This window comes from Zea mays, chromosome 5, assembly GCF_902167145.1.
Source record: "Zea mays cultivar B73 chromosome 5, Zm-B73-REFERENCE-NAM-5.0, whole genome shotgun sequence".
Lineage (NCBI taxonomy): Eukaryota > Viridiplantae > Streptophyta > Magnoliopsida > Poales > Poaceae > Zea > Zea mays.
In genome coordinates this window covers 10,601,937-10,613,246 of record NC_050100.1, presented here as the reverse complement: position 1 = coordinate 10,613,246, position 11,310 = coordinate 10,601,937, and the positions used below count along the sequence as shown (strand labels likewise).

The following is an 11,310-nucleotide window of genomic DNA, read 5'->3' as shown; positions in this document are numbered from 1 at the left end:
ACATCAGCAGTTACCGAAGCTGATGTCAAAACGGATGACTTTCAACAACCCGCGCGTGGCGGCTATGCACTCACTGTCACACACAGACACAGGTGGATGGGTTCCTGAAAACTTGGCACCTTGATCACTTCTCCTGTGCCTCCATTGCTGAACACAAGCAGCAGGGCTTGCATTGGGACAGGACTTTATGCAGGTGAGTTGGCAGTAGTAGTAATACATGAGCACGTGAATGTAGTAGATTCGTTCCAGGACAGTCCAGAGACGCTATATATGCCCAGTTGTCCTCATGCCCTGCTGCATCAGCAACCGGACCAAGTCCCGGGCAATTAGCATGGTCAAGGACTCAAGGCGTTGTTGCACTTGCCGTTAACGACGTGGGGGGTAGCATGGGAGCACGTCGGACCGGGAGCGAACGGTGCGGCGGCGGGCGGGCGGGAACATGCGGGGTTGCGGGCTACCAGTCTGCCTCCGACGACCACCGGTTTTTCAGTTCACCATATACCCTGCATGTCTCAAGTCTCAACGCATCATGCATGCACGCATGCATGCACCTCCTATCGCCGTACAGTACCGACCGGTCGATAAGACGATAATATGCAGTTGCAAATGACATGAGTACACAGGTCCAAACATGGCAGCAACACCAAGCCGCACGTAGTGCAGAGCCCCCCAGCGGACGAATGATTTGATTACGACGCGCGGTCGGCCGCGCGCCGGCCGGGAATCTCGTAGTCCGCCCTCGATCGCGCCCTCGACGCAAGCCATCCTCCTCTCCTCGCTCCCCTCCCAACTACTCAAGTTTGACGGCAGCTGGCAAACCATTCTCTTCCTTCCTTCCTTCCGTGTCCGTCCGTCGTCTCCCTCTTGGGCTAGCTCTTGCCTCTTGCCATATAAAGATCGGTTAGTCCAAGCTTGCCAGCAAGTTGAGTACAGAACTGCGGGTCGTCGACCGGTCGGCCGGCCGTGGTTGCATTGCAGTTGCATTGCAGCTGCCACTTGCATTGAGGATGTGGTGTTGCAGCGGCGCGGACGACGAGCCCCACGCCGCCCCGCTGGCCGCCAACCCGGCCGCGACGCCGCCGCGAGCACCAGGTCTTCCTTTCCCTTTCTCCTCGATCTTTTCGGCTTATTACTTATTATTACTGAGTTAGTTACTGGCACCATGCATGGCTCGCCACCGCTACCTAGCTAGCTAGCGCTCACCGGCCGTGCCCATTATTACACGAATACACGCTGAAAAATGGTGACGTACGACGGTGCAGCCCAGGCGAGGGGGCCGAGCATGCCGAGGACCGGAGGCGCCGCCGCGTCCGCTGCCAAGGTGCTGCCCATCGACGTGCCGGCCGTCGCGCTGTCGGAGCTCAACCGCCTCACGGGCAACTTCGGGGACAGGGCGCTGGTCGGGGAAGGCTCGTACGGCCGCGTCTACCGCGCCACGCTCGCCACCGGGGAGGTCGCGGCGGTCAAGATGTTCGACAACGGCAGCTCCTCCGGCCAGTCCGAGGCCGAATTCTGCGAGCAGGTGGGTAGCACGGAAAGAGCATGCCCTCCTTCGTCCTTTCCCCGTTACGCGTAGCTGAATAGCCGCCCAAACTGACGTGTTGCCTCCTCCTCCCGGTGACTGCAACTGCAACGCTACCAGCTGTCCGTGGTGTCGCGGCTCAAGTGCGAGCACTTCACCCAGCTGCTGGGCTACTGCCTAGAGCTCAACAACAGGATCGTGCTCTACCAGTTCGCCACCATAGGCTCCCTCTACGATATACTCCACGGTACGGTGCCTAAGAAACACATACGGAGTACATACATGCATGCACGCAGGCCGTCGCGTCGCGTACGTGCATGACCATCGATCGGTTTGCATGCAAATGCAAATGCAATGCATATCCGCAGGGAAGAAGGGGGTGAAGGGCGCGGCGCCCGGGCCCGTGCTGACGTGGATCCAGCGCGCGCGGATCGCCTACGGGGCGGCGAGGGGCCTGGAGCACCTGCACGAGAAGGCGCGGCCGTCGATCGTGCACCGCGACGTGCGCTCCAGCAACGTGCTGGTGTTCGGCGGCCACGACGCCAAGATCGGCGACTTCAACCTCACCAACCAGTCCCCCGACTCCGCCACGCGCCTGCACTCCACCAAGGTGCTCGGCACGTTCGGCTACCACGCGCCCGAGTAAGCGTCCACGCGCACGCCACGTACTAGTTCCGACTCCGATCCGCGCTCAACGTGAGTGATCTGCATTATATATTATTGTCGACCGGTCAGGTACGCGATGACGGGGCAGCTGACGCACAAGAGCGACGTGTACAGCTTCGGCGTCGTGCTGCTTGAGCTCTTGACGGGGAGGAAGCCCGTGGACCACACCATGCCAAAGGGACAGCAGAGCCTGGTCACCTGGGTAGGATCCCTCTCTCTCCGTTCTTCCTCGGTTTTCCTCCATGGCCGGCGGCCGTACGTCGTCTGAAGCTCTGCATGAATTCAGTCGCCTAATTAATTACGCAACAAAATCCTGGCTGCTCGTACGTCCACAGGCCACTCCGAGGCTGAGCGAGGACAAAGTGAAGCAGTGCGTGGACCCCAAGCTCAAGGACGACTACCCGCCCAAGGCCGTGGCCAAGGTACGCCGTTGAAGCTTGTTTGGACACGGGACACCCTTGACTTGACCATCATCCTGTTGTTCGTGTTGGGCTGATGGGCTCGATCTCTGTTTTCTGTTCTGAGTTGTTGCAGCTCGCGGCGGTGGCGGCGCTGTGCGTCCAGTACGAGGCCGATTTCAGGCCCAACATGACCATCGTCGTCAAGGCTCTGCAGCCCCTCGTGAACGCTCGGCCAGGAGGAGAGTAGCTAGATGTCGTAAAAGGCTCGCCCTGAGCAGAGCTGTGACTGTGATGGACCAAGTTTCTGGACGTCGTAGTAGTTCATGTCATGTCCACGGCATTTCTGCCAGAATGTTGCCAGCAACGGCCTGCTTGGCCTGTTCAATCACGAGAGCATTAACCGCGCGTGCCATTGCGTGTGAAAAGTGTGGGATTTAATTGATTTATTAATCGCGAATTCGCGCCTCACAAACTGGGCCTGAAATAAATAGATTGAAAATTAAATAAATAAATAAATAAATAACCTGCAGTAGGTCTTGCATGCAACATTGGAGGCAGATTGTGAACAACATAATAACTCTCCTCCGTTCCTTTGGTGCACGGGCCACGGGCCAACGTTCTTAGGGCATGTATTTGGATTGCCCGGTGAATGACTGATGGTGCGATTGATTTATGCGTAATGTCAGACAAGGACTTAGATGATGCACCTTCATGTAAAGCTTGGAAACTTGCCGCCTCTAGTATTATATAGGCATATATATCACGAATCATATGGTTCTGCCCCATTCATTAATTTGCTTTGGTCCATTGATTCGCTCGGCCCGGCCGCCAAACTGAGCATGGCAGGGATGGATGGGATGGCGTTGGCATGGCGCCGAGTCTGTCCTCATCCCCGATCGCGGCGGCGCCGGGTTACCGCCGAGACGGCTGTGGTGTCTTGGTATGGTTTTGGCTACGCATCCGCATGCATCTGCGCCCACGCCCAAAACAAAGCAAGTATAAAAATAAAACAGCATGCCCGCGCCGCGCATCGACAGAGTCTGCCGCCGCACGCACCCTCTCTCTCGGCCATCGATCACCGTCTCATCCATGTCCATCGCTCCGCCTAGAACTCGCTGGAGTATTGGAGTATATCTTCTTGTAACTGTAGCTGACCGATTCTTATGCGATGACCGATTCTTAAGGCTGCATGCAAGGCATCGCGGTTAGTAGCTCAGTCATCGTCCTACTGTAAACATTGGCCTATAAAGGCTTCAGTGAAATGTAATAGATGTGTGCGCTGTTGTCCATTCTTCATGGTAATCAGAGCTAGGTTCAACTTCATCCACAATTAAACACTACTAGAAAAGGTAGCGCCCTATCGGGCGCTATACTTGCCGCCCCCTCTCGTGTTTCAGGCAATTCTTAAGCAAACAAAACAAAGTATTTTATCCAATAACAAGGAACCATCACATCTGTATGGAACAAACATAGTAAGCACAAAACCGCAACATGCACCTCGGTGCAGGTATCTGCTACAAAGGTTGTGGATTCCTAGAATTGAGCTATATTCCCCTAACACAAAAGTAAGGAAATGCAGAACTAAGAAAAATGTGTCTCTCAGAGTGTTGTAGAAGGTGTTTCTGTTTTTGAAGTGCAGTGCTCACTGGTCGTATTCGTGATAAACTGCTCCTGCAACTGAAAATTGTGGGTAAATCCAGACATCCAGTTCAATAGCACGCACATGATCCCATTCAAAACAACAAACCAAAGAGAAACAAAATCAAACAACTTGAAATAAATTACAGAATATTATGTCATCGTATATGTGCAAATGGCTAATTTGATCAACAATAATGATACTCGATTTTAAAGATATCTCCCAGCACCCGATCCTCAGGGAGTCGGAGAGAAGGGAGGAGATGAGAGAGTTTTTTTACCAACCTCTAGGAGTTCCAAAAAAACTTACCGCCTCTGGGATATGGTTCCATGAACTTGAGAAGAGCAATAAGCAGTCTAAAAAATGGCCAACCTTTCTATGAATTGCACATGAGCATTTTTTGGCATGAAGCTCCTGTGACTCACCAGCTCAAGCCAAGCAAAGCTACATAATACAGAAGCAACTCACTATATTGGCACAACATCATACCTTTGCTTAATAATGTATATAGTGCACAAGTAAATTGTCTTCCTAATAAAGCAACAGACTTATGCGTACATGTCTAACAACATCATCATTCCTGGGAAAATATTATATTATGTTTGACTGCATAAGAAACAAGCACCGAGTGTCCCACATACATCAATGTCCTTGACCTTTACATTCTTAGTTTTCACCAGGCTTGGATTCTCAATCTCGATCTGACTTGCTATGCCTTTGTGTTTCTAACAATGATAATGAAAGTAGTTTATCATATGATCGAACAACAATGAAGACTATGGAATCTGTATATTTCAAAATGATATAACGTCATACTGGTTTCGTAAAATCTTCTGATTATTCTTCTGGTCCCCCTTTCACTCTTCTATTGTAGACATCCTTCTCATCATGCTATATTTTGATTACAGAAAACAAGTCAACCACCAAAATAGGCAGGAGGTACAGTTACTAAACAGAGCTCGGTATTGTTGCTGATATGTTAAGCAGATTTGTTGAGCAGAACACTGCCAAACTTAAATAGATGCATAACCAATGTAGAGGGAAACACACATTTTAACTGTAGACTGCAGTGGTGCTTACCGCTTGGAGCCTACACTGAGGGTTCTTACAGTAAAAAAATATGTAGATGTTATATTAGCAGCATAATATGGAGGATAGCTTCCATCATGACACGATAGGGGCCCTCTGCATAGGAACAAAAGAAGCTGATCAAAATGCATCGACAAGGCTTATCTGTAAGTGTAGATAATAGTAACAGGAATAGGACAACAAAGCAATCTAGACACCGAAAGGTGGCCTCATTAACAACTTGGTTCTCGAGTCGAGGGCGAACCTTGTTACGACAATGTTGGCCCCAAAGTGGTTCTGAAATATATTTAATGATAAAATCAATCCCATCAGCACTGAATACAAACTGTATTTTCTAAAATATATTTTCAGAGAAGAAAGCATGACAATCCACAAGTTGAAACTAATTCTTGTGAAAAGCCAACATAAACATTAGTTTGCAATCAACGTTTAGGAAGCTTTACTTTTTCTCAATATTTTTAATGTTGTAAGGTGATCTTATGACATGGTCATATAAGAGTGCCCAATAATGATGCCTTAAATGATACTTGATGATGCAAATGGTGGATGTTCTTTCTTCAATCGGTTCCTTCAATAAAGCAGAAAACAAAATATATAGTCTTCAAAATCAATTCAATATTACATTATATACCCACTAAATACTATAGAATTCATGGTTTCATTCGGTAATGCTTGAAATAACTTTCTGACTGGAATAGTCTGAATGCTAACATCCTGGTTTGACAGAACAAAACATGGTAAACAGAACACATATACTTTAGCTAAAAGTTAAAGGAATACTGCTTCATCTAATGACACATGGTACTCATACAGGATGGAGGTAGCTCATATGCCTTTGTTTCTTATAGTTGAATAAAAAGTGTTCAGGAAAGTCATTAGCAAATCTTAGTAGGGATGATGTTATGCAAACATGAACAAATTACTGCTATACCAATTAGTGTTGATACCTTGTTGAGCTCGCTCTACCGTGGCTCTCTGGTTCGCAGCAAGCGGAAGCTCGAGATCCACCCCGAAGTCCCGAACGCTTGGGCGTAGGTGGTCTATGGGCAAAAACATTGTGTGATGGTAAAAGTTTTGGGGATAAAAGTAGGGTACAAATAGAAAAAAACAAGGTGCCTTTCTCTTAGTATGCAGAAAATAACAGCTTCGGTGATGGTGAGTGTACCCTAAAGATCACAAAGCGTATCAAACTTTCACTCCTCTTTCTTAACAGCAACAAAGAATTGTTTGATACCCTACAAACATGACACTAAAAAACTTAGTAGCCAAAAAGGCACCAAAATAGTTCAAAGCATAACTCTCAACGGTATTTTACCTCTAGGGTGAGCTCATCACACTTCACAAGGGTCCTAACTGGTTTAGTCGAGAGCTGGCTGTCAAAGGTCTACCAATCCTAGACAGTATTGCTTATATAAGTTTGGTACTATGCTTCTAAGTGAAGTGAACATGCAGGTTCACTGCTTAGATCAAATTGTATATCTAATTTTGGAGGAGCATCGTCACTACAACCACATAGATCTGTTGATTAGTCTGTAACTCCCTGTGCAAAAGTAGGTGTGTTGATCTTAAGAACTCTGAAACCACACAAAGTGTTGTTGTCTTATAGTAAAAGTGGAATGTGAAATAAAAAAATGGGTCGATCTTAAGAACTCTGAAAAGAGACAACATGGTAAGCAGGTAGCTCAAGACAAAGAATAATATATTCTAGTATATTCAAGACAAATAATAGTTGGAGCCTTAAATGACAAGCTAAGGTAAGCTAAAAACAATAAATAAATTGAAGGACAGTGCCAATGGAGTCTTAATTCTAACAAAGGGCCAAGCTATTAGCACATCCGTACCTTGTGGGTTAGCAGTTCCCATAGAACAATAGCAAAGCTAAAAACATCTGCTCTACGATCGTAGGGCTTATGTTCTATGACCTGAAATTTCAATAATAACATGGAATATAAGAAAAGGCAAAATATGCATTTTTTTCTTCTGAAATACATATTCATGACGGTGCACCTCAGGTGCCATCCAAATCTAAGTTTCAGTTTGTACAGTCATCACTCTAGATTGGTCTTCCACACGTGCAACACCGACTTATGAAACCTTTACATCCTGCAAAATATATTCCAAATACTTTTTAGTGGCGTCGGTCACCACTTTAGTATTTCAGGAAACCTGGTAGCATTACAATTTTTATGGCGGTAATCATACACACTCCCTCCTGACACGAAATCTAACCAAGACATTAAAAAAGGGTACGGGGATTAGACACCGCACAAATTTATTAACATATCTACTGCAAAGATGAATCCCACTGTTGTGTACCTGTTACTATATACAATGTTGTTTGTTTTGTCCATGAATCGATAAAGACAGTTTGTGTGAAGAATGTTGATTTAGATTTAGCTTTTCCTACATGCTTGACATGTTAACACAAAATAAAATCAATGATTGAAGGTGTAAACATACTCATCGGATGGCCCCCGAGCTCACCAGGGCACGGTCAAGCAGGGAGAAAGCGGACGTGTCCAGGTTCAGTTCAGGAGCACACACGCGTGCGCAGGCATCCATTTGGGCGCTACGACGGTGGCAGCCTCCAAGGCAGCGGAGAAGGAGGGGGGCAGGGAAGGGGAGGCCGGTGATCTCCTGCACCATGCTTTGGAACTTAGCGGGGCCGGTCGTGATGTAGGTGGTCCGCGGGCGCCGAACGAGCGTGGCTTGCGCTTGGTGACATGGCCCCCTCTAGGTCTCGCCAGGGCCCCCTGCACATCGACGCAGGAGCTGGTGTCCGCTGTATAGGAGCTCGGAGACAGGAGGTCGAGGAGGACGGGGAGGAGTAGGCATGGGCAGGCGCCATGGAGGCGCAGAGGTGAGTACCTCATTCTCAAAGGCAACGCAGAGGTGAGGCAGCCGAGGGACGAGCTGTAGTAGCGCGAGATGGAGGTGATGGTGGCGTCGGCGTCGACGGAGCGAACGGCGTCGAGGAAAGGCCGTAGCACGAAGGCGGGAGCGCGGCGGCTGGCGAAGAAGAGGGGGAGAAGGCGAAGCGGAGGAGCGCGTGGAGGGACCGAGGGAGGTGGATGAGAGCGGACTTCAACCAGATCGACGCACTAAAACGAATGAAAAGTTGGAGTCCGGACACGCCTACGCATCGTCACGGAGCGCTGTGGTACCCTTGAAACGCGGAGAGAGCTCGAAAGGGGTTGAGGTTTTAAGGAACAAGATTTCTCTTCTTCTTCCCCACCCACCCTCCCATGGCGTCCGGCGTTCTACAGCCTGACCCCTCTGCTACTCCCCAATCCGGTGCACTCATTTCATCCCTCGTCAGCGCAGCCCAGTCAGTAAACATCACTAGTCTTGTTCCAATCCGCCTCGACATGGTCTCCACAGCCTACCGGCGCTGGCGACGTCTGTTCCACGTCGTTCTAGGCCGCTTCCATCTTCGTCACCATGTCGACGGCACGCCACCACGTCCGGACGATGCTGCCTGGATTCAAGAGGATCTCACTGTCCTCATGTGGCTCCATGCCACGCTCGCTGATGACCTCCTCGACATGGTGATGGATGACGACGACGGCACAGCTCATCAGGTCTGGTCCAAGATCGCGAACTTCTTCCTCGGCAACAAAGACAGTCGCGCTGTCCAACTTGAACAAGACCTTCACAATCTGGAGCAAGGCGATCTGAGTGCCGCTGCATTCTGTCATCGTCTCAAGACCCTCGCCGATGCTCTTGCCGATTGCGATCGGCCTATCGACGATCGCGCGCTGGTACATCAACTGATCCGAGGCTTGCACCCTAAATTTCATGTCCTCAAGCAGATGCTCCCGGCGATGCCTTCCTTCCCCACCTTCATGGAGGCGCGAGATCATCTCATCGTCGCCGAGAACACGCTTGGGTCCTCCAAAGCATCGGGCAACGAATCAGCCCTCACGGCGACCACAACCACAGACAACAGTGGCGGCTTCACCAACTCTCCGTCAACTCGTCCAGACGGCGACCGTTCTCCATTTGCCTCCCGTGGTCGTGGCCGTGGTGGCGGTGGCCGCTGGAACGGCCGCGGTCGAGGTCGTGGGGGCCGCTATGGATTCAACCCCCGTCCTCCCCAACTCAGCCCAGCTGCTCTTCTGCAGCAGCTGCACGCCTGGCTCATGTCTGGATCTGCCTGGCGTGCACCCTGGACGGGGACTACAGGCCCTGGTGTTCTGGGACCGCGACCTCCTGTTGCTGCTCATGCGTACAACGCCGCCATCTCCCCACCTCTGGCAACACCATTTGCCACTCCGACCACGCAGATGTCACCAGCCACGTCGCCATCTTTCGACACGACGGCACTTATTCACGCTCTTCATGCGGCTTCTCAGCCTCAGCAGCCTGCCCAATCTGACTGGTTTATGGACACCGGTGCAAGCGCTCATATGACAAGTGATCCAGGTACCATGCCCAATTATTGTTCCTCATCATTGCATAATTCTTCATGCATCCTGGTTGGAAATGGTTCTGCTCTTCCAATTTTAGGCAGTGGCAATACTACCCTTCGTACTCCCCACCGCTCCTTTCATCTTTCATCTGTTCTTCATACTCCCCACCTCATCAAAAATCTGATCTCTGTACGCAAATTTACTGCTGACAATTCTTGCACTGTCGAGTTTGACCAGTTTGGTTTTTCCATCAAGGATCTTCGCAGCCGAGCCGAGATCATGAGGTGCAGTAGCCGTGGTGACCTCTACCCGTTCCAGTCCAGTTCGTCTATTCAGGCTCCAATGGCGCTCCACACCTCTACACCATCGACCTTGTGGCACAGACGTCTTGGCCATATGGGACACAATAGTCTTGATCATATTTTATCGCAATTTTCTATTTCTAATAATCGCACACATGTTTGTGATGCATGCCAGAAAGGGCGTCATGTTCGCTTACCATTCTATAATTCGCAGACGCCAACCTATTTTCCATTCCAAATAATACATTGTGACCTTTGGACCTCCCCAGTCTCAAGTTTTACGGGCTACAAATATTATCTTGTTATTCTCGACGATTTTACTCATTATATCTGGACGTTTCCGATGCGCCATAAATCTGATGTCCCTTCTATTCTTATGAATTTCTATGCTTTCACTCAAACACAGTTTCATCTTCGGATTCAATCTGTTCAGTGCGACAATGGCACTGAATTTGACAATAAAACTCTTCGTTCCTTTCTCTCTAAAAATGGCACCACATATCGTCTTTCTTGCCCCTACACTTCAGCTCAAAATGGCAAGGCCGAACGATCTATTCGCACAATTAATGATATTCTACGTACATTACTCTTCCAGGCCGATCTGCCCCCTTCATATTGGGTTGAAGCTCTCCATACGGCCACGTACCTTCTCAATCGACGTCCATCTAAATCTATAAATTTTAACACTCCTTACCAAATTCTTTTTGGTCAATCACCGGACTATTCTCATCTTCGCGTGTTTGGATGTCTTTGTTATCCTAATCTTTCCGCCACCATGCCACATAAATTATCCCATCGTTCTGCTCCTTGTGTGTTTCTTGGTTATCCTGCAGATCACAAGGGTTATCGTTGCTTAAATCTTAACACAAACAAAATTATCATTTCTCGCCATGTTAATTTTGACGAGGATACTTTCCCATTTCGCACACAGCAGCCACTTCTGACCACACCCACAACAGATCCCAACAACTCTCCCTCAGTTCTCGTTCCAGGGCCTCCCGTGGTGCTACTTCCCTCCAATTCAGCTTCAACGTCACATACCACTTCATGTCCACCGCTGCAACCTGATTCCACTAGGGCCCCTATTTCCACGCCACGTACTTCTCCACATGCCTCTACCAGCACGCTCCCGTCAGCTCCAGTCTTCCGTTACGCATCACCGGACATCACACGTCATCACATGCAGACCCGAGGCAAATCTGGAATTTTTAAGCCTAAAGTCTTCACGAATCTTCTGTCCACAATCTCTCCCATTCCAAAAACATATCGTTCTGCCTTA

General features: G+C 49.2%; 1 protein-coding gene and 1 long non-coding RNA gene across 7 annotated transcripts; one reads left to right on the top strand and one right to left on the bottom strand.

Moving 5' to 3' along the window:
* The first annotated feature begins 637 nt into the window (after positions 1–637).
* Positions 638–3,035, top strand: LOC103625935 (probable protein kinase At2g41970). Its single transcript, XM_023300106.1, has 7 exons — positions 638–1,092; positions 1,263–1,522; positions 1,643–1,769; positions 1,891–2,164; positions 2,258–2,390; positions 2,524–2,610; positions 2,723–3,035. The coding sequence occupies exons 1-7, from the start codon at positions 1,008–1,010 to the stop codon at positions 2,834–2,836; spliced, it is 1,080 nt and encodes a 359-aa protein (XP_023155874.1). The 5' UTR covers positions 638–1,007; the 3' UTR covers positions 2,837–3,035.
* Positions 3,036–4,700: 1,665 nt separating this feature from the next.
* On the bottom strand, positions 4,701–8,556 carry LOC103625934 (uncharacterized). 6 transcript variants are annotated; one of them, XR_002262152.3, is made up of 7 exons: positions 7,325–8,556; positions 6,483–7,239; positions 6,265–6,357; positions 5,562–5,593; positions 5,309–5,413; positions 5,045–5,119; positions 4,701–4,953 (listed from the first exon to the last, which is right to left on the bottom strand). It is a non-coding gene; the product is annotated as an uncharacterized lncRNA (long non-coding RNA). The 6 variants fall into 6 exon arrangements; XR_002262153.3 differs by having other exon boundaries at positions 6,483–6,552; positions 6,633–8,554; XR_002262154.3 differs by having other exon boundaries at positions 6,483–6,552; positions 7,159–8,554.
* Positions 8,557–11,310: the final 2,754 nt, after the last annotated feature.